Here is a 24,147-nt window from a genome sequence, read left to right on the forward strand (position 1 = left end):
GTGTTGGCCATCTACTGATGGGTCTTAAGAGTGGTTTGTATACCCAGTGAGACTCAGTTAGAGAAACCTAACTTTTCATTTGTGAGTGGTCATCCTTGGAGATAGCTTCTGGGCTAGGATGTGGGCTCATGTCCCCTTCCCCTGTTAGCACTGGGACCCCGTCAGGCCCAGACCTGTAGGCCCTGTGTATGCGGTCACAGTTTCTGTGAGTTCATATGTATGTCAGAACTGCTGTGTCTAGAAGGTCTTGGGGATTCTGGTTGTTTTTTTGGTTGGTTTTGTTGTTGTTTTGTTTTGTTGGCTCTTACAATCTTTCCACCTCTTCTTCAGGGTTCCCTGAGCCTTGAAGGGAGAGAAAAGTAGGACCGAGTGCTCTGAGGTCTCTCACTCTCTTCAGGGTCCAGTTGTGGGCCAGTCTGTTAGTTCCCATCTAGTGTAGGAGGACGCATATCTTACGATGACTGAGTGAGACACTCATCTGTGGAAAGAGCAGAATGCTGTTAGGAGTTGTTTTATTGCTGTGTTCCTTTTGAAGCTCAGGATAAGTGGAAAGTATCTATATTTAAATTGACTTTTTAAACTTGATTTATACTTATTTGAATGTTTACTCTTTAAATTGTAGAATTTAAAACCCTTTAGGTTTTAATTGAAAGAAAATCATCTTTACATTGTTAGTACCTTCTTGGTAACTAAGTCATTGTAATTGGACACTCACAGTATTTAAGTTAGTTTCTCTCCTTTGCTTTACTTTCATTGTATTCCTGTTGTCTTTTTTCTCCTGTGCTCCGTATACTTTATTCTGCGTTCCCATTTGCCTTGTTTTATTCTATTCACTTGGTTACTGTTTAATAATTAAGAGTCATCTTTGTTTGGCCTGGTACTATAACAGCTAGCCGTATGCCAAGAATGCAAATGTGGGGACTTGAGAGTTGTCTTAGTTAAGAGTACATTGTTTCTCTTGCAGAAGACACGGGTTCAGTTCCCAGCATCCACATGGGTGGCTGACAACCATTCTTATTTCCAATTACAGGAGATCCAACACCCTCTTCTGACCTTTATGGACACCAAGCATGCATGTGGTACACATACCTACATGTAGGCAAAAGTCTTACACATAATTTTAAATAAATAAAAAATTAAATTTATATGTGACAATAGATTGACAATTATCGAATAAACTTCTGGCTATGTTAGTTTCTGGATTTTTGCCATTTACTTTCCAAATGGAAAGAAAAGGAAAATCACTCACATAGCTCTAAGGAGATGTAATTGCAGGAGGAATTAGAATTAAATAAAATGCCAAACATATCATATAACCCTCCCTCCCTCCCTCCCTCCCTCCCTCCCTCCCTCCCTCCCTCCCTCTCTCTTTCCCTCCTCCCTCTTGTGTGTGTGTGTAAGTCCTGGGTGTGTAGTTGTGTATCACCACACTAGTTTTTATAGGATGCTGGGGATGGAACTCAGGGCTTGTGTATGCTAGGCAAGCAGTCTACAAAGTGAGCTTAGTGCCTTTTGTATGTAAGATCTGATGACTGGTTAAAACTGTTTGAAACAGTTCAAATTGCAGGCACTCTATCAGCTGTTGTATAGTACTTTTGTATTTATTCATGCATATTTTAAATGATACTGTAAACAATTCTTACCAAACAATTAGCCCTGGGGATTCAGCAAAACCACTTGTAAAAAACAAAACCATGGTATTTCTACTGTATCAAACAAAGTTTACAAACAGCATGCTTCCTAAAAGGACTAAAAGGAATAAGAGCAAAACCCCGATGGAAGCAGAGCCTGCTTGCTGTTAGCTGTGGGCCTTTGGTTTTTGTTTGTTTTCTTTTTTTTTTTTTTTTTTTTGGTTTTCTGGGACAGGGTTTCTCTGTGTAGCATCCTGGAACTGGCCCTGTAGACCAGGCTGGCCTCAAACTCACGATCCACCTGTCTCTGCCTCCTGAGTGCTGGGACTAAAGGCGTGCGCCACCACTGCCCAGCCGTTAGCTGTGCTCTGAAGTGGATATTGATGAGGAATAATGATGGGCTTTGCTAGCAAGCCTGGATGGCTTGGCTAGTAGTGAGGTTGCATTGGCACTTACGCTCACATGTATTAGGGTGAAGAGAGCATGTGGCAGCTGAAAGTGAGTCACCTGCTGAATCAGACAAGGACACGTCTGAAGCAGGAATGCTACTGTTCACTGTCACATGGACTAAGCAAGAGCAAGCCCTGCTGCTATCCCTTGCCAAGGAATCACAAAATAAATCTATAATAATGTTCTTAGTCCTTCCTTCGTGCTTATATGACTCTTAATGTGAAATAGTATGAATCATCTTGTGTCAAAATAAAAGTACTAAGTCGAAATTCATAAATAAGCATAAATGTCTGTATTTAAAGAATTTTATTTAAAAAAATCTTAGAAACCTTGCCTAAGTTCCATTCTTCAACTTGAAAGTGAATATTTGAAAGTATATACATATTTCTATACTATGTTTCATTCAAGATACTGCATTATACTATCTATTTTTATATACATGTTATAAATTTATATGGTTAAGTTACAACCATTTTGTTATTTTATTCATTCAGCTTAATATATGCAGCAGTATATTTTAAATCTTCTTAAGTATTGTCTATTCATAAACTTAGAAGAAATTTCTACTTTGCTTTTGACAAACAAGGATTTTTAATTTGCTCAGAGAGTGAAATTGAATTGCAGATTTTCTTGGGGGAGGAATTGTGGTATCAAAAAATCACAATATTTTAAGCACCAGGAAGATACATGGTTGTTATGTATTGCCCCTAATACTTTAAAGGAAATGGTGACAGGCATTATGACTGTGTATAGGGCAGTATTACTCATTTCAGCTATATTATTTTTGAAATCTAATAATTCATTTTAATTGTTGCTTTTACTTATCTCTAATAGATAAAGGAAGCAGCAGACGTTATTCAGAAGTTGCATCTGATTGCCCAGGAGTTACCTTTCGATAGGCAAGTTTATACCTCAATAACTTACTTGTAAATATATATCATTTATGGGATAAAACTGCATTTTTCCTGTATTTTTCTTGCTCATTAAGGCAGCAAGAACTTACTGTACAAGATACAATGTAATATAGTAGTATATTTAATATAATATTATTAATTATGTTATAGCTAGTATAATATAATTAATAATAATTTCATTATTTTTTGAAGAACAAAATTGATGAAGGAGATATTTTAAATTGACAAAGTAAGATTTTGAATTTTCCTATTTAGGACTTTTGAGAACCAGTGTTAACTTGGCTACTCAACACTTTTTGTATTACCAGACCAGGCTTAAATTTGGGGGTTCTGGTCACCTTTGAAAAGCTGGTGAGAGCTAAATTGTTTCTTCAAAAATTAAGAAGTGTACAGATTGCTGTATATAATTGTATGGGATTTTAGACTACCCATAGAACCTATCCTTGAGAATTTAAGTTAAGAATGCCTTTGTAATGCAAGGTCCTGGGCTACCACTAACTAGTTTCTACCCAACAATAAATTTTCCACTGAGAAAGAAATGTCCTTCATGATCACTCATAAGAAGCAGTTCCTGGGCCGGGCGGTGGTGGCGCACGCCTTTAATCCCAGCACTCGGGAGGCAGAGGCAGATGGATCTCTGTGAGTTCGAGGCCGGGCTGGTCTGACAACCTCCAATCCAAAACAGTACAGAGAAACCCTGTCTCCTAAAACCAAAAAAAAAAAAAAAAAAAAAAAAAAAAGAAGCAGTTCCTTCCGGTGACTATCTGAAAGAAATACAACTTTCTGCATAATGCAGGACATGGTTTTCATCTGTTGATACTTGAACATCTTCAGGTACAGATAGAATGTGGATGTATTTTGTGTACTTGAAGTTTGACTGTTAGTTTCCTAGCATACAGTTAACTACCCCCATATATTTATTTCACTCTCAACCCTGTATCATCATAAAAGATAAACAGTAATAGTTTTGTTAGTCACCCAAGAGTTGGGCCATTACTTAAGTGGATAAAATGTCCAGGTCAAGAGTAGGTGGATGTTAATGGTTGGCAGCATTCTCTATCCTGCATTCCATTCTGATTTTTCTACATCTGACTATTACTGTTCATGTTATTTATCTTTTCTATTCCTTGTGATGAGGGGTGGGGGGTAGGGGGGTGTTCTGAGTGCTGGGGAGTGAACTCAGGCTCTCATACATGTTTGACACGCCTCTAGCCAAGCCTTAAAGTTGAATATATATCCTAGTCAGATGTAATGTCTTCACATAGACCACTATAGCCATTCTGTTGTCTGCCTTGACTTTGTTATAAAATTTTATATAGTGCTTTAAATGTGAATTTCCTTCTTTGCCTGCTTTTAGCATCTTCTTCTGTCTTCAAATGATCAGTTGTATAGGATCTCTCAAAATCAGTTTCCCTTGATGCTTAATATTTGAAAAGTTTTTAGTCTGTTTTATGTTTTCCAGTTTGTAAAAATTGATGGTTATTTTCCTAGACTTACCTCCAAATTCTTTTATGGTTTCTTTAATTTTCCTGGTTTTAGAATAATTCATTTGTGGTTTTAATCATTTGTAATTGCTGTATCATATGTGATCATTAAAAAGAACTTTACATTGTGGTTATTCTCCCTGATGGCCAAGAGAACAAGTAAGGACACTAACCTAACTTTGAGATTGACTGGGTTGTTAGCGCCTCAGGTGGAACTCTTCCTTTAACAAAGGAATTAGTTATTCCTTGTAAATCTCCTGAATGAGAAATAGTCATTTGAATTGCCTAAATTTATCATCTGGCATGTTTTCTTTCAGTGGTCTCTTCCACAGCTTTGTTTTATTCCTTTTTTTATAGTGACATTTTAATTTTATGATAGTTTATATTTAAGAAAAAGTAGAAAGATAATCCAGAGGGTCCCCATACATCACTGCACCCATTTTCCCCCTTTGTATTGTCCTATGTCATATTCGTCACAACTAATGAATCCTGTCATTGATGTTCTGTTTTTTCAGGTTTTCAGAAGTAAAATCCAAAATTGCAAGTAAGTGCAATCTATTTATTTAGCATGTTTTTAAAAAGGAAAAAAAAATAGCAACAGGTGAGAAATGAGGAACAACATCATTGATCCATCCCATACTAGAGTTTGAGGCCTCTTTCCTCAAAATAACCATTATCAATGTCTGGGATGTTCTACTAGTACCTTGTGTGTATTTTGATGTACATTTTAAAATAATTAGAGTTTCTATATTTAACTGTATTTTTAGAGATTATATTCATTTACATACCTCTGAATAAAGGTTTTCTATTGTATTGGAAAAACATGAGCATTTCAGTTCCTATTTAGCTATATTATAGTTTGTTTTTTGGGGGGCGTTTTGTTTTGTTTTCTTGAGACATTGTCCTGTATATCCCTAGCTATTCACTATGTAGACCAGGAATTCTCTATGTATACTAGGCTGGCCTTGAACTCGCCTAGATTTTTATGTCTACCTCTGCCTCTTGAGTGCTGGTGGGATTAAAGGTATGCACCACCACCCCTGGCTTATTTATGTCAGTCTTTGGGTTGTGTTCTCAGCCATACCCATGCTTGATTGGGCGGGAATCCCTTTATTTTTAGCAGGCCTTACCTGTGTTCACTGTTTGGTAAGCCATTTCTCACAAGGCCTGTTTTTTCAAGTCTTAGAATAAGGACATATAGCTGGGCAGTGGTGGTGCACACCTTTAATCTCAGCACTCAGGAGGCAGAGGCAAGCAGATCTCTGTGAGTTCAAGACTAGCCTGGTCTTACAAGAGCTTGTTCCAGGACAGCCTCCAAAGCCACAGAGAAACCCTGTCTTGAAAAACCAATAAAAGAGAGAGGGAGAGGGAGAGGGAGGGGGAGGAGGGAGGGGGAGGAGACGAGAGAGGAGAAAGAGAAAGGAGAAAAGAAAAGAAAGAGAAAAGAATATGGACATATATAGATATTTGGATTCTCTAGGAATATTTTTGATCACTATTAAAAGTCCAAGGTTCAAATAGTAATTAAGAAATGTGATAACCTTGAGAATATGGCATTAATTCAAGGGCCACATACTATCTTAAGATAAAATTTGGTATTTAATAAGCTATTATTCTCAGAAGTATCTGAGCATTGGTAAAGGCTTTCTAGTTCTAATACTTTCCCTAGCTTTACATTAAAGGTTAAGGATTTTTTCCCCAAATTTGCCATCAAAATTGACACCTGAAAAGTTTTTTCCCCCCTCTCCTTTTTCATTTAAATATGTAGTCATCTTTTGGTTAAGTAATAATTATAAAGTGCTGTTATACTCTGAGGAGCTCAATTGTTTTGCTAGTTTGTACGTTTTTGTGTCTTGAAATAAAGATTTGTGTACATTAGTATATTGTATGAACTAGAGTCACTGTATATAATCTCATGTTTCTGTAATTCTTCCAAGAAGACAGACCCATAACCACTATAAATTTTGTAGTACTTGTAGATTTAGATGGCTGTTTGTAAGTTGTCTAGAGTACCATGATGCAGTTGGATGGTTTCCTGGTTTTAGGTAAATACCATGATTTAGAATGCCAGCTGATTCAGGAGTTTACTAGTGCCCAAAGAAGAGGGGAGATCTCCAGGATGAGGGAAGTAGCAGCAGTTTTACTTCATTTTAAGGTAAAGATTAAGATTTTAACTCATGATCAATCTTCAAGTTTCTGAGGATTTTATATTTATGTCCTTTGATTTTATATTTATTTCCCCTAATTGTTGTATAACGTTGATTGATGTTTGTTAAATGTTACTTAATATTTAAGATTTTTCTGGTAATATTAATGCTATTTCAAGCAATTTAAATAGTTGGGGAAAGAAAATCATGACATCAGCCTTCTTCTAGTATATAATTTTCAATCAAAAATATTTGTAAATAAGTAAAAAGTAAGAAAACTCAAATGTAAAAACTGGTGGAAGATGTGAACCAAAGAATCAATGCACTATGACTAGAAATAGGTATCTGGGAAATCTCAGGTCCTGAAGACAAACGTAGTTTATGGAGCTATCTTCCTGGAATCTGAGTTGTAGAGAAAAACCTCATTGAAAAATCCTATTAATTTAATCATAGAAATAGGACAGGATACCCATGTTAAATTACTGGATGGTTCGCTACCACTAATCTTATTGAAGTCTGATGACTGTTGATTATTCACTGGGAGACAAGCTATATTTTTATTGCATATAACACTTTCATTGAGGTTGTTACTATAATTGGAACCAGACAATAACATTGTTTCTTCTTTATAGGGTTATTCCCATTGTATTGATGTTTATATAAAGCAGTGCCAAGAGGTAACTTTACAGTATACTTAAGAATTTTATTTTATACTAAATTTTTGAAGCCATTTGTAAATAAAATATTAACTATCAAATATCTGTCATTTAGGGTGCTTACTTGAGAAATGATATATTTGACGACGCAGCAATACTCTGTCAGAGAGTGAACAAGCAAGTTGGAGATATCTTTAGTAATCCAGAAGCAGTGCTGGCTAAACTTATTCAGAATGTGTTTGAAATCAAACTACAGGTAACTTTAAACATTAATGAATTAAATAGTTCTTAGGTTAATGTGTTATTGTTTTTTCTACAAGATGTTTAAATTTTATTTTCAGTGTGTGTGTGTGTGTGTGTGTGTGTGTATGTGTGTTCATGCATATGAGTGCAAATACCTACAGAAGCCAGAGGTCTTAGATTCCCCCTGAAGCTGTAGTTGCAGGTGGTGTTGAGCCATCTGATGTGGGTGCAGGACCTTTGGAAGATTTTTAAATTAATTTTTTAAGTTAGCATATCAAGAATGGTGTTTGGTTATAGCAGCTTCATCTGTTCTCGTTTGTTCTCCAGCCGCTTGCCTGACCTGTACCCTTCCTCTCCCAGGAGGTCCCTTTGTTTCCTCTAGAAGCCCTGCTTTCACCCTTTTGTTTCTCACCTCCCTTAAGATCTCTGCTTACCCTCTCACCCCCTTTCTACAACATACTCATATGATTTTAAATCTAGGTTTCACAGACAAGAAAGAATGTGATATTTGTGTTTTTAAGTTTGGTTTATTTATTTATCATTATGGTCTTGAGAAGTTACACAACTTAATATTCCCTTAACAGAATGTTACTTTTATTTTTAGAGTTTTGTAAAAGATCAGTTAGAAGAATGTAGGAAATCGGATGCTGAACAGTATCTTAAAAGTCTGTATGATCTGTACACCAGGTATGTGGAGACAGGGCCTCACTGTACCTTGCTAGGTTGGAACTCACTATGTAGACCGGGATGACCTCAATTTCACAGAGAAGGTCTTCCTGCCTCTTCCTCGTGAGTGCTAGTCTTTGAAGACATGAGTGACCATGTCTTGCTGAGGTGTATTATTAATTGTTTTCTCTCTCTCAGTAGAAAGTGGGAAGTATTCATGCACTTTGTCTGCGGTGTCCCTTTTAGCATTAAATGCTTACCTGTATAGACTGGAGTTGCACAAGAGCAGAATTCTTACTGTACTAACAAAAGACCTTGTTTTTAGCTGACTTAAGAATTTTATTTGTTATTTGTGAGCTACTTTTTGTGGTGCTTTTTTTTCTGTTGTTTTTTATCCTAAGAATTAATACAGTTACATTTATCTGTAGTCTCTTTGTTTTGGGAGAAAGTTCATCCTAATAGCAGCAACACTGTCTTCCACAGTGTGGAATAATGGCCTACAGGTCATGGCCAAAGACAGAAGTGATGAACAGACAATAGAACTCTTAGAATCATTTGGGCACCTATGGTGGAAAGCTTTGGATCATACCTTAGGCTGCTCTCCATTTTTATCATTTCTATTCTACTCATTGCTTCACAGCTTTTTTCCCCAGGTCATTGCTGCCACTGTATGTCATTTTAAAAACTATAATGTTATTTGTAATGTTCTATCGTGTTCTGCATATAACTTTATAAGCTGCTCTCTATACCCTAGTTTCCCAACATTTAAGAAATGAGGGTTTGATGTAAACCATTAAAGTCCCATTATGAGTGTATAAGATCTTTAGTGTGTTGCTGTGTCTAAAATACATATTAATCTTTTTCTCTCTCTTTTCCATGAAAAGAACTACCAGTCTTTCCAGCAAATTGATGGAGTTTAACTTAGGTACTGATAAACAGACTTTCTTGTCTAAACTTATCAAGTCCATTTTCATTTCCTATTTGGAAAACTATATTGAAGTGGAGATTGGATATTTGAAAAGCAGAAGTGCTATGATCCTGCAGCGCTATTATGATTCAAAAAACCACCAAAAGAGATCCATTGGCACAGGAGGGTAGGTCTCTAAAAATTAAATGTAGCTAAATTTGGACATGTTAAAAACATTAAGTTTGGGCAAAGTTGGTAAATATTAGCTGTTGTTAAGGTTTTCTGTGAACAGACCGTCATACTGTATGTGCTACTGGCTACCTTCTCCTCAAATCATACACTGAAGTGACCTAAACTAACATGATGAAAATGTAAATCAAATGCTTGTCATCAAAATAATGTAAAGATAATACTAGTAATATACAGAAGTCTGTAGTTTAAGTTCCTTTCCAGAGTTAATTGTTCTGGGTTATTAACTATGAATCACATGTCTGAGATAATTTGCATACTAGAAGAAGAGAATTTGCTGTAAAGTTGGTGACATTTAGTGCCCAGATCTTTCCAGATGAGACCTAGCAGATCCTACAAGGAGGAAGGACTAGCCCCCATGGTGCCGCCCATACTGTGAGTCCCCTCTTGTACAGCCAGACCACTCTTGTTGTGATTAGAGATTATAATAATAAATGAAGACAAGATCTGAATGGCATTAGTAGAGGAGTGAAAATCTCGGGCTGGTGACATGGCTCAGCTGGTAAAAGTGCTTCTGGTGCAAACCTTAATAACCCAAGCTCCATCCCCACAATCCATGGTATCAAAACTGACTTGTGACCCATGTGCACCTGCACATGCGCATGCAACATACCTAATAAATTAAAAAAAAAAGATCTTGAGCTGTTTTCATGCTGAATCAGAATCTTTTTGTTTCATGAGATAAACCTAAAGAATAATTCTAAGACTTCAAAAATGAGATCACAGTAGCCTGAGCTGTATGTTCCAGTAGCAAACATAGTTTAACCTAGAGATGTCTACATAATAAATGTTCCAGGTGATCCTTACTCAGCAAGAAAAGCTCAGTTATACTTGATAGATCAAATTTATTATAATGAAGACATGAGCTGTTGCGGGATCCCACCTGGGCCCCATTGCCGCTTTAGCCCCCAAATAACACACAAGACACTATATTAATTATGAAACTGTTGGCCGTTTTCTTGTTTCTTATTGACTAGCTCTGACTTGATTATTGACCCATAATTACTAATGTATACTTTATAAGGACTTATCTTTACGAGGACGCACTCCTAAGGCATCCAGTCCTCCCAGGAGATCACATGGTAATGACCCTCGTCACTATATTTCCCAGAATCCTCCTAGACTCCTACTCCTACCTATCTTGCTTCACTATTGGCCAACAGTGCTTTATTCATCAATGAGCAATATATTTAGATGGTTGTGTTTTAAAAAGAAGCACTAAAAATTTTAAGGTGTCTTTTTATGCAAGACTTCTTTTAGTTACTTGTTATTTAGAATAGCTTCTTGAGTTGACAGTTTGAAGCTGCAAAATGTCTTTAAAAACCATAACTTTAGAGACTGGGGGCATGGTTTAGTGGGGAAGAGCACTTGCTATTTAATCTTAATGACCTGAGTTCAAATCCTTAGTGCCTATATAAAAAGCCGGATGTGGCCATGTGCACAACTGTATTGTCAGGACTGGGTGGGTTGAGGGAGCAAGCAAGAGGGTCCTTAGTGTTTTGCTCATTGTTAACCTAGCTTCAAGTACGAGAGACCTTGCCTTAAGGGAATAGGGTGAAGAATGATCAAGGTATGACTCCTGACCACAGCCTTACATGGGTTCTTTGCAAGCAAACAGGTGCATGTACCCAGACACACTTGTGCACATACACACCAAAGTTCAGAACTCCAAATTTATCCTTTTTTGATGAAAGTCATTAAAAATTAGTTTTTGTAATTAGAATTTCAATTTCTTGGTTATTGGCTCATTTTGGGTTTATTTTTTTCTTTTTTGCTGATATGCATTAAAGTTGAGAGTATTTGCAATTAAAATCTATAGTAAACTTCTTTTTTGTCTTTATGATGTACTAGTATTCAAGATTTGAAAGAAAGGATTAGACAACGTACCAACTTACCACTGGGGCCAAGTATTGATACGCATGGAGAAACTTTCCTGTCTCAAGAAGTGGTAGTTAATCTTTTACAAGAAACCAAACAAGCCTTTGAGAGATGTCATAGGGTAAGAATAATAAATTAAATTTTAAGCTATAGCTGTATATTTCAAGTTTTACCTCATTTATCCAAAGACAGAAATGTACTTCCTGATTAGGACCAACTTACTTTTTAATGTTAATTTTTAATTGATACAGTTTATAAATTGCATGTACTTATAGGTACCATATAAAGTTTTGATAAAAGTGTATGTTCAGTAATATTCAAATCAGGATGAGTATATGTGTCCTTAAATAGTCATCATTTCTTTGTAGTAAAAACCTTCAAAATCTATTCTAGCATTTAAAAATATAGAGTACATTGTTAATCTGTTGTCATCCTACTGGTGCAGTAGAACACCAAAATTATTTCTCTTCCCTTTTGTCCAGCCTTTCCTCATCACTCTCTGCCTTTCTCCACTCTCTCCTCTGCTGTTAGTGACCATATTCTACTCTTGCCATCTGTGAAATTCCCTTCTTTAGTTTTGACCTATGAGTGAGATCATGCAGTGTTTGTTCTGTGCTTGGTATCTCACTTAACAGAATGTCTTCCAGTTCCTTCCCCATTGTGTAGACAACAGAATTTCATGGCTTCGATGCATGAAAAGTATTCCTTTGTGTGTGTATATACAATATTTTCTCTACCCATCATTTAGTAGACACTTAAATTGGTTCTGTTTCTTGGTTGTTGTGAATATTATTGCAGTAAATATTGGGATGCAGATCCCTCTTCAACAAGCAAATTTCCTTTCCTTCCTTTCCCTTCCCTTCCTTTCCCTTCCCTTCCTTTCCTTTCCCTTCCTTTCCTTTCCTTTCTCTTCCCTTCCCTTCCCTTCCTTTCCCTTCCGTTCCCTTCCCTTTCCTTTTATACTCAGTAGGGAACTACTAGGTCTTATGCTTTTTAATTGTTTTGAGAAAACTCTATAATGGCTGTTCCCATTCCCACTGACAGTATAAAAAGGTTCTCTTTTCTCCGTGTCCTCACCAGCTTCTGTTACTTTTTATCTCTTAGCCTTTGTAATTGGAGTAAAATGATAATTTGCTGAATTTTTCTTTGGCATTTCTCTGGTGACTAATGATAATGATCATGTTTTCATTGTGTTGAGTTCCCTGTATGTTGTTCTCCATATGAATCTACAATTAGTAAATTGTGTGAGTATTTTCTCCTTATTCTGTAAGCGTTCTTTCATTCTTGGCTGTTTCCTTTGCTGGGTAGAAACTTTGTGATTGACTATAGTTTTATCTGTTTTTACTTTTGTTACCTTTGCTTTTGGAGTCTCATCCAAGAATCATTTATCCATTCCAACGTCCTGAAGTATTTCTACTATGTTTTTGTTTTGTAGTTTCATAATTTGAAGGGTTACCTTTAAGGCCTTAATCTATTTTGAGTTAATTTGTGTCAGTTATTAGATACACATAGTAGGTATCCACATATTGTCCACACACCAACTGAACAGACTGTTTCTTTGTGATAAGATTTGTGTCAGATCAAAAAGAAACTTCTTGTATCCAAGGCTGAGACAACACTAGTCTATGCATATAAATGTAACTGCTTAGGAGATAGTTTGATAGCATGTCCATTTATCCAGACAGAAGCAGCAAAGTCACCACTAGGGTCTATGATTTTCCAGGCCATGTACCTTTGACCAAATTCACAGTACCAGGCATGAACTCACTCATGTGGCACAAAGTATCACATCCTGGAGTTGGATTTTGGGTTTTGTTTGTTTGTTTGTTTTGTTTTCTAATCTTTGCTCTTTGGCTCCTTTAGGGACCTGCCACCCAGCTCCCAAATAAATACACACACAGAGGCTTATTCTTACTTATGATTGCCTGCACTTAGATTGGCTTATTTTAGCCAACTTTTCTTCTCTGGGCTTTCATCTTTATTCCTGCATACCTTTCTTTCCTTTATTCTGTGGCTTGCTGGGTGTCTGGGTGGCTGGCTCCTGATGTCCTATCTCCTTCTTTTTCTCAATCCTCAGTCTTTATTCTCAGATTTATCCTGTTTATTGCTCTGCCTTCCAGCCCCATCTCTCCTTTCTCCTGCCTTGCTATTGACCGCCAGCTCTTTATTAGACCAATCAGCTGTTAGACAGGCAAAATAATGCAGCTTCATAGAGTTAAACAAATGCAGCACACCTTTGATCATTGGACAAATGTTCCACAACATGAACAAAAGTAATATATCTTTAACTAATATTCTACAACAAAATCCCCTTAGAGCCTAGTTGGTTGCTTCCATAACAGGCATATCACTGTTGTACCAAATCAGTAGTCATTCTTGATCTGTTTAGGTTTTCTGTTTCTTCATGATAAGGTATGTGTCCAGGAATTTATCCATTTCTTCTAAATTATCAAATTATTCATAATAATCTATGATCCTTTGTATATTTATGGCATCCATTATAATATATATTTTTCACCTCTGATTTACTTATAGAGAACTTTCTTTTTTCCTGTTTTGACATAGTCTCACACTATAGCTCAGTTGACCTGGAATGCACTATGTCACTATGCTGACGAAGCTGACCTGGAATTCATAGAGACCCTCTGTCTCCTGAGTACTGAGAGTAACAGCATGCATGGTCACATCTAGCTCTTAGTCTTTTTGCTTTCTACTCTTCTTTTTCTTTTCTTTTCTTTTGAGTTTATAATATAATTACATCATTCCCCCTTCTCATTCCTCATCCTTCTTTGGTCCCTTTTAAATTCATGGCCTCTTTTTTCATTAATTGTTTGTTGCTATATATCTTTATGTATATAAATATATATTCCTAAATACATTAATACAACCCTTCTTAGTCTGTATAATGTTACTTGTATGTATGTTTTCAAGGCTGATCATTTATATTGGTGATAACCACATTGGTTTGCCATTCCCTGGGGAAGACTGTTTCTCCCATCAGCACTCCTTAATTGCCAGTAGTCTTTTGTGTAGGGCTGGACCTTCAATCCCACATTAGTATATCCATTGTTGTCTTTGTTCTGCTCATGTTTTGGTTTTACTGCTGATAAGACTTTATGGGTGTAGCTTCTGACATTTCTAGGAGGCATAATCTCATAGCAAACTTGAAATCTAAAAATCAAAAGTAGTATCAACTACAATAAATGTGGAATGGTACATTTTTTAAAAGTCCATGTTCCTGGCATACGAATGAACTCTGGGAGCCCATTCCACTTGGAGGGATGCTCTCTCACTCTGGACACATGGGGGAGGACCTAGGCTCTGTCCTGGATGAAATGACAGAAGCTGGAGATCCCTCCCTGGGGAACTGTGTGATGATTGGGTAGGGGGCTGGGGGACTGGTGGAGGGACGAGGGAGAGGGAGCTGGGATTGCCATGTAAAGCAAGCTTGTTTCTAATTTAAATAAAAAATTATATTTAAATGTCCATGTTCCTATGATTCTTATAACCTTTTTGCCCCCTCTTCCATAGCCATCCCTGAGACTAAGGTGCAGGAATTGTCTTGTAGATATATCTACTGAGACTAGTCTACTTTTTAAAAACATTATTTAAACATTATTTGTTGCTGTAAACTTCTTGCTAGTACTGCTTTGTCCACAAGGCATTGGTTTGTTTTATTTCCATTACCATGTAGATCAAGAAGTTTTTAAATTTCCTTTATTAATTCATTGGTGATTTAGGTATTTAATTTCAATGTATTTGTATAATTTCCAAAGGTTTTATTGTTACTGATTTGTTGCTTTATTTATTAAAAGATACTCAACTTTTAAGAATTTGTTCAGATTTATTTTATGTTTCTTACCATCTGTAACTGCTCTACATGCAGTTGAAAAGAATACTTATTCTGTGGCTTTTGTTTGAAATGTTTTATAACTGCCTGTTAGGTTCATTTGGTCTAGGGTTCAGTTTGATTCTGCCATTTTTTTTTAATTTTTCTGGCTAGCCATTCATTGTTGAAAGTGAAGTATTAAAGCCCTTCTAAGGGACTTACTGTATTACAGTACATTTTTCCCTTTAAGCTTGTTAATATTTCCATATATATTTGAGTGTTCTAATATTGAGTATGTATATATTTTCAGTTGTTAGTTCCTTTTGTTGAATTAGCGCCATTGTTTTATAATGACTTATCCTTGTGTCTTCAGGTTTTCTTTTTTTCTGATTTAAATGACTCCTGCTTTCTTTTGGAGTCTATCTCTGGCATATCTTATCCTTCTCTTAAGTATAATGTACATTTGTCTTCAGAAGTGTGCTAGGTTTTTTATTTAAGTAATATGTAGTTGAGTCCTTTTATAATTCCATTTATCCACTCAGACAATTTAGTTCATTTACATTTAGCAAAATCATTGATTGGTAAGGTCTGACTCAGCCATTTTGTTCCTTGAGATTTTTGTTTTGCTTTGTTTATTTGCTTTTTTATAGTTTCACCCTCTTAGAGTTTTACTTTGTGGTTAAGTGGTTTTATCTACTAATGTATAGTGATACTTTATTATATTTGATGGGTCTACTAAGATCTATGCTTTATTTTTATGATGATACTTAGACATCCTTTAGTTATAACAAGCTGTTTTAAACTGAAAGCAACTTTTGATTGTAATGATGGTGAAAAAAAAAACCTTTGTACTGTACTACATTCCTCTCCACATTTTGAGTTTTTATACTGTCTCACTTCATTTCTAGTATAGTGTTTACTTTTTTAGATTTTATGAAAATGATATAAATGGTCTATATACTATGTTTATATATAGTATTAAAGCATTCTGAATTCACTTGTATTGTCAGCTCTTAGAGAGTTCTGTACCTGCAGGTGTTTTCATCTTGTCAGCATCTCTTATTTCAGTTTGAAGAATTCCCTTTAAGCATTTGTTCTGGGGTTTGTCCCCCCCCCCTTGTTTGTAGGAGGAATGTGTTAGTGATAAATATTCTCAGTGTTTGTTTGGAAATGTCTCTTACCTCTTGTCATTTCTAGAAGCTAGCTTTGCTGGGTATAGTTTTCCTTTTAGCTAGCTCTGCTGGGTATAGTATTCCTGTTGGCAGACTTTTTGTTGTTAGGTGTTTTGTTTGTTTGTTTTGCTTTGGTTTCTTCTTTCTTCAACATGTGAATATCTCATCTTAGTCTCTTCTGGCCATTAATGTTCTTCAATTCTCCAGTTGAGTGACTGAGTAGAATTAAAAAAAAAGAAAAACTCAGATACATACTACTGGAAGGCAATAGAAGAAGCTACGTTTCACCTCTAAGGACAGATGTACATTCTTGACCCCTTTACATACTACTTGTTCCTTTTTTTTTTTCTTCTTGTTGCTTTCAGAGTCTTCTGGTCTTTAAGCTTTGAAACTTGGTCATAATGAATCTTGAAGTATAAACTGTCTATTCTTGCTTTGCTGTCCTTCCCGAATTCTAGTAGCCCCGGATATTTGCTCTTTTTAATGCTTTCATGTGGTTTCTATAATCCTTAGATGTCTTATTCCTTTTTCTTCCCCTATACATACTTTTCCCCATGACTTTAGTCTGGTTTGGGAGGTAGCAGATTCTTTAGTTTGTCTCTGCTATTGATGCTTCCAGTACATTTTTCATTCTGCTTACCATGCTTTTGGCTCTAGGATATAAGTATTTCAACTTTCTTTAGCAGATTGCAGAATTATTTGCATACATTTTCTTGAGGTTTTTAGAATTTCTTTAAACATCTACTTTGAGTTTTCTGTCTTCAGAAATCACTTATTTTAGGTGGTTCCAATACCTTGTTTTGTTCATTATTGGGTCGCTGAAAACTGTGGATGCTTGTTGGCTTACAGCACTGTCTTCATATTGAAAGTTTAGATGTTTATTACCATCATAGTAATCTGTCCTTTTTAAAAAATACTCATTCTTCCACAATAAGTTGTTTATTATTTTCACCAAGACCCTGGCCACTGTCCTTGTTTTAGCATTAAGTCTACATTTTTGCCAACTCTGTGCTTCCCCTGATGTCATTATTTCAACACTAGAGAGTGACTTGAGTGACAGCCATCCTATAAAGCTGATATTTGTTGATAGCAGGAAAGATGTAAACATTAGGAGCTCTGTAGGAAGGTACATAATGCTGTTAATACATCTTTCTAATGAGAGCCCAGGTAGGCCCAAAAGCTGTTTCTACAGTTACCGACCTGTGGTCAGCACTGCAGGATTCTTGCCAAATACTCTACAGCTTTACTATAGGAGGTCTGGTCTATACCTCCAAAGAGATATTTTGCATCTGTCTCTGTCTTTTGTTTCCAAAGTTACTCTGTCTTTGCTGTCACAGTTACCATAATACTTGGTCTTACTCAGAGTTCATAGTCCAGCAAAATGAGTGTAGCACAGAGGTAGGAGAAAGGCTACACTGTTGTGGTCTCTCCAGTCCTATGGTTTGTTTGTGGCCTGAGACCTCTGCAGGTCTACAGGTACACATGGCTGACACACTCAGACTAGTTTCCACCTGGTGCTAAGATGGGTTTACAGGTTCCATCCATGGGCACCAGGCTCAAGAAAGGGGCTGTTGTGTTCTGTCTCATGTTAACTTTTACCATGGTAGGCCTGGCTTTCAGTTCTGAAGAAAACTCATGTGGTTAGTTTCCTGTCCTTCCTTTAGCAATGAAGTACACATTGTGCTGTTCAGGTCCAGAGTTGCATGGTAAAGACAATCCCTTGGTTGCCACAACTGATCCTAAGATGACCCGTCCCTGAGACTTGTGGCTAATGGACCTGGAATTGCCCTAGAGGTTTACTTAAGGCCCAAGCTGCAGCTGGTAGTGGTGTGGCCTGAGCACAAGTCTGTCTTGTCTCAGGTTTCTTTGCCTGGTACTATATTTTATAACATGTTCTGGTAACAAATCTAAATACTTAAAGTGTTATATATTAACTCATTTAATCATCATAAAGACCTAGTGAGATGATTCTTACACTTTTATGGTGAAGAACCATAGCTCTTAAATACTAGAATTAAGAACTGAGGAAAACTTAGTATTTTATTTATATGTATATTATTTATGCATTTTGGATGTTAATAAATTAATATACAAATTAGGAGAAATAGTCTATATACATATAACTTAAAATATAAATTACATATTAATGGGATGTAAAATAGGAATAATACCATTTAATTTTTATTGGGTGGCATAAATTAAGAGCTATAATCTTGTCATGTGTTGGTAACAAAGTGAGGTAAAAGATACTTTCATATACTACCAATGACTTTGAAAATTGTTATAGTGAAGACTGGGACTGCAGCTCAGTGCTATAGTTACTTTGAAGAACAATTTGTTAAATTTTTTAAAATTCTTACTTGCATGTGGTAGTCTAATGTCATTGCAGCATTCTGTATTTTGACAAAACACTAGAAGTAAACATAATGAAAAAGAGAAATTAGAATAATGGCATTGTTCACACACTAGAAAGCTATACCAATTTAAATGAATCAGCTAGAATTACACAAATCAGCATGAATTAATGTCAAAACTACTTGGCAGTGATGTGGTCATAGGGTATTTCTCCTTAAGAAAGAACTGACTGGTAGAGTGTGAAGTACTAGCTTAGGCTTTTAATACTCCATTTTCCTAATGACTTGATGGCTTCACGCTGGGCATCCTTTCATGGCTTGTTAACTGGATGTCTTCTTTGATGGAATATTTCATTCACATATTTAGTGAATTTTTAAAGTCAACTTGCCTTTTGAACACTTTTTAAGTTCTATAATCTGGCTATAGTTGGTTCATCAGATATTTGATTTTGCAATTTAATATTTCAAAGTATAGAAGTTCTTAATTTTGATAAAATACATTTGAACGCATTGGTTGTAGATGGCTTTTTTTTTTAGTTAAAGGTACAACTTTGTTGAGCTAAGAGTTATAGGAGTTGCCTTTTAGATTTTCTAGTAGTTTAATCATCTGCAGTTTTACTTATTAAGCCTATAGTCAGCTCTGAATTAATTAGGAAATCTCATATAATTATGTATGGGTTGAAGTTTATATTTTTGTTTTACAATTAGGTTTCCATTTATTTTGCCATCATTTATTGAAGACTTCTTTCTCTAAAAATTACTTTCAACTTTGGTTAAAAATAAGTTGACTGCTTATTTATGGTTTGTTTCTAATCTCTGTTCTGTACCATTTATCTTTCATGCCAATATCATGCTGTTTTAGCTGTAATGATGTAATAGGCCTTGAGTCAAGTAGTGTGTTCTCTGACATTTCCATATGAACCTTTTTATATTTCGTTTATGTCTAATAGCTTATCAGTTTCTATTGGGGAAAGATCTGGTTTCAATTGGAATGACAGTAAATCTGTGATTCTATTTGGGAAGAATTGCTGTATTTTTGTTACTATGATATAAAAGTATTTTCAATTTGGCATGCCTATAATCATAGCACAAGGGAGACGTAAGGCAGAAAGAGTTCAAAGCCAATCAGGCTACATTGTGAGTTCTAGGATAGCTTTATCTACAAAGTGAAACCCTGTCTCAAAAAAAACAAAAAATTAAAAAGTAATTTTTAAACTTGTATTTAATTTCAAGTTTTACTTGGTATGTAGAAGTGTGTAGTTGGGTCTTTATGTGTTAAGTTTACTCTTCTAATAATCTTTTTTTATAGAATTAGTTAGGCCTTCTACATAAACTTTTATGTTATTTTGCCATTGAGACAGTTTTACTGACTCCTTTCCATATAGATGCCTTTTATTTTGTTCTTGTACTTTGTTGCTCTGGCTAGACTTACAGTACAGTGTGGAATGGAAAGACAACAAATACTTGTTGTTACACCTGATCTTTGTGGCACAGCATTTAATCTTTGACTATTATACGTGATGTTGACTATAGGTTTTTCATAAATACTGTCTTAACTTGAGGAAAATCTTTTTGTTTTCATTTATGTATTTTTATTTTAAGAGCATTGATTGGTGTTTTGCCTTCATGTATATCTATTGTGAGGATATCGAATCCTCTGGAACTAGAGTTACAGACAGTTGTAAGCTGCCATCTGGTTACTGGGAATTGAACCTGGGTCCTTTGGTCTTCCAACCAACATTCTTAACCTCTGAGCCATCTCTCCAGCGAGGAGTGCATACTAGTGTATTAACGTGTTCTATTAAGTTTAGGTGTTAGTAGATCTAGTACTTGGGAAGTGGAGGTGGAAGGTCTTGAGTTCAGGATCACCCTTGGCCACATGATGAGTTGGATTGAAGGCAACCGTGGCCATAGGACACTGTATCACACAGATAAACAAGAAATAAAGCAAAAATTTGGGTGTTAGATATAATTAAATTTTTTCTTTTCATTATTTCAGGAGAGTCAGGTTAGCCGATATTTCAGATGTTAGCCTTGCATTCCTTTAATAAACCTCCGTTGGGACCTACTCTGTAGACAGAGAGCTGATTGACGTCGCTAAGTTTTCCTCTGACCTCCAAAATGTCTGTCCTGGCACAATAAATAAAGGCAGTTTAAAATAAAAAGGTTTTGTTTTGTTTTTTATATTTAGCAACCCTGTGTGCTAAATTTTGTTAAGAATTTTTGCCTCCGTGTTTGGTGTCTTGTCTTGATTTAATAATGAAGATAGTGCTGTACCCATAGAATGTCATGCAAAGTACTTCTGCCTCCCCTTTCAGTTGTTTGTGGGTTTAGGTGATGATCTTTCTGTCTTGACATTTGCTATAATTCACAAGGAAAGGTACTTGGGGCTGTGGTTTTCTTTGTAAGGATTTTTAACTAAAATTCAGCCTACTTATTGTATACAGAAATATTTAGGTAATCTAATTTTAAGTGAGCTTTGGCAGTCTTCTTTTGAGACAGGGTTCGTATACCAGGCTGACCTGAACTCATAGAGATTCATCCATCTGCTTCTCCCTCCCAATTGCTGGGACTAAGGGTGTACTGCACCAATACGTTGGCCTAGTTTGTATCTTTTAAAGACTTTCATATTTCACCAAAATTGTATTTATTAAAATAAATATTTCAGTAAATACTCATATTATTCAAGTTATTCATGTTGTTCAAATTATCCATGTTATTCATGACATTTTTCTTACTATGTTAACATTTTTTGTAGAAATTGTTGCAACAATTGCTATTTTATTCCCAAAGTCAGTAATTTGTTTCCCAAACAAATTCTTTTCCAAACAAATCTTGAAAGGTATATTATATTATTTTTACTGATTTTCCCCAAGAACCACTTTTTATTTCATTGATTTTTCTCCTTTTTCTCTCTCTCTCTTAGATTTCTCTGATTTCTGTTCTTTTTTGTTATTGTTTGGTTTGCTTGGTTTGTTTCAAGGTAGGCTTTTAAGTGTAGCCCTGGGTGTCCTGGAACTCTCTCTTCACACCAGGCTGGCCTCAAACTGAGATCTGCCTGACTCTGCCTCCCAAGTGCTGGGATTAAAGGTGTGTTCCATCACTGCCCTGGTTTCTGTTCTTTATTGTTTCTTTCCTTCAACTTAGGTGTTATTAGCCCCTTTCCTATTTGTTTTTTGTCTTAGTTTGATTTGATTTTTTTTTTTAGGTAAAAGCTGAGTTTCTGGACTTTTTCCAATGTGTGCATCTACTTTATTTCTTATTTTTAGTGTATTTTAATTCATTTTGAAATGCTCTTTAATTTTTTTTTGATTTTTTTTTTCTGACTCTAGAGTGACTAAGAAGTTGTGCTATTTGGTTGCTAAACATTTGGAGACATGGCTTGATGCCTTTCTGTTAATAGTTTTAGATTTTATACCATTGCAGTTAGTGGGCAAACTTTGCATGATGATGTCTGTTCTTTTTAAATTTATTGAGATGCAAGGTACAGGTCTACTTGTGGCCTTAAAATTAGGTTTTAGTAAAAAATACTGTCTTAAGTGGTCCTTAGGCTGTTTGTATAAGGTATTTATAAAACATAAATGAATTTTATGATTACACTTGAGTCTCCAAAGATATGTCATTATATGTTTGCAAATATTTCAAACTAGAGTCCAAAATCCGTAACAGTTCTAGGATCCACTCTTTTGCAAAAGGAATTCTCACCTGTAGTATTACCCTGAAAATCATATGGATACTATAAGTAGCTTTGACAGAGGCAGAAAGCCATTTATAGTTAATACAGAAAGCAGTTAAAAGAAGTTGAGAATAATTTCTTTCCTTTTTAAGAATTAATTTTTCTCAGCATAACTAACAAAAATTCTTCAGTCTAGCAGCACCAACATCAAAATGAAAATTGTGAGCTTAGTGTAAGTCAAGTTCTGTGCTACAAACACTTTGCAGTCTGCCTATTTTATTCCAACCTTAAGACTGAAACAGAATACTGTCAATGTTAGATCGTCTTATACATGAAAAAAATGAGACTTAGTAACATTCTAAAGACATGATGAGTTAAAATTTGATCTTGTTATATTTTCACTATGCATATTGATTGTATTCATATCCTAATTCCATAAGACTCTTTTGTTTTAAGTTTTACTAGAACACATCTCACATGGAAACAGAGTATGCACACATACGTGTGTCTGTGTGTGTGTTTCTTGAAAGTATAATTCGATTTCACTTATGGGTTATAATCTATATTTGAGGAAACTGTTTTTGGGTCAGGAGAGTTACAGACCAATCCAGTAATTGTGGGGACAGTGGGAGGGGAGCATTGATGTTGTGTTACCTGAAATAGTTTCCTATACAAAAAAAGATTGATTTAAATAGGTGCGTTTTTTTTTAATGTAGACCTGAAGAGTAATGCTGTCTTTCCTTATTTTTAAAGCTTTCTGATCCTTCTGATTTACCAAGGAATGCCTTTAGAATTTTTACCATTCTTGTGGAATTTTTATGTATTGAGCATATTGATTATGCTTTAGAAACCGGGCTTGCTGGTAAGTATACTTCTGTTACCTTTCTGTTAAACTCCTTTGGTCCTGTTTGGCTGACCAATACTCACAATGCTGGTTTATGTATGACTTCTTGTGAAGAATTCAGTTCAATACACTGTATTTTGAGCTTCTATAATACCAGGATGTGCAAGGCAATGGAAACTAAATATCCGCATAATTCTCTCATTGTTTATATCCAGTAGAGTAAGGTTGCAGACTACAAAACTTGACACAGTGTATTGGCAGAATGTATAACAATGCTCTGTGCTGTAAAATGTCAAGGAGCATAAATAGAGATAAGAATAATTCTGCTTAAGAATGAAGTAATGAAATTTGGAGAGAAAATATTCAAAAATAAATCTGGAAAAGCATAAATTATATTAATTTTTTTGGCCTCATTCTTTTGGATTTGCTTCTTTGTATCTGTAGTATAATGACATCTTCCCTGACTTCTAGTCTCCTTAACCTAGTTGATAACCTAACCCTGTGACCTGATAAGTGGGTATCTCAGATTTAATGTTTCAAAAATGAAACTCCTCAGCCAGGCATGGTGGTTCACGCCTGCAGTCCCAGCTTGCAGGAGGCCAAGGCAGAGGTCACTATGAGTTTGAGGCCAGCCTAGAGTGTATGATTCTGAATAACCTAAAGGAACAAAACAAACTCAACTGTTCTTTCATGATTTTAAGGAAGTCGTTATTTACCAAACCTAGCAACTGCCTTAACCTTCCTTTTTTCCTTGCTGATAGCTAGTTCATCAGCAAACCCTGTCAGTATATATTCAAACAGAACTTGTTTATCTACTTTGCTTCATCTGCTGATACAACCCCACCTTAAACACTATCGTCTCCTTACTGGTCCCTGTGTCCAGTCTTGCCTCCCCAAGTTACTGTGTAATAGCCAGCTTAATTATTATTTTCTTGTTGAAGACTCCTTGGTGATTTTTCCATTGGGGAATGAAAAGAGCTGCTTAGAACAGCATGGTCTGTGGTATGGCTCCACGTGTTCCTCTGCTGCCTTTCCCTTGGCTCTGTA

At 35.7% G+C, this 24,147-nt stretch overlaps 1 protein-coding gene across 1 annotated transcript in view; it reads left to right on the top strand.

Annotated features, from left to right (window-relative positions):
• Positions 1-24,147, top strand: part of Exoc5 (exocyst complex component 5) — a 52,212-nt gene that overhangs the window by 17,642 nt on the left and 10,423 nt on the right. The window contains exons 5-13 of the mRNA XM_005085743.4: positions 2,916-2,980; positions 4,995-5,023; positions 6,525-6,634; positions 7,259-7,303; positions 7,398-7,538; positions 8,130-8,212; positions 9,076-9,285; positions 11,199-11,346; positions 23,010-23,118. Coding sequence (XP_005085800.1) covers positions 2,916-2,980; positions 4,995-5,023; positions 6,525-6,634; positions 7,259-7,303; positions 7,398-7,538; positions 8,130-8,212; positions 9,076-9,285; positions 11,199-11,346; positions 23,010-23,118 — 940 coding nt within the window. The remainder of the gene's footprint in view (positions 1-2,915; positions 2,981-4,994; positions 5,024-6,524; positions 6,635-7,258; positions 7,304-7,397; positions 7,539-8,129; positions 8,213-9,075; positions 9,286-11,198; positions 11,347-23,009; positions 23,119-24,147) is intronic.

The sequence above is a fragment of the Mesocricetus auratus genome, unplaced genomic scaffold (assembly GCF_017639785.1).
Source record: "Mesocricetus auratus isolate SY011 unplaced genomic scaffold, BCM_Maur_2.0 Super-Scaffold_100048, whole genome shotgun sequence".
NCBI lineage: Eukaryota > Metazoa > Chordata > Mammalia > Rodentia > Cricetidae > Mesocricetus > Mesocricetus auratus.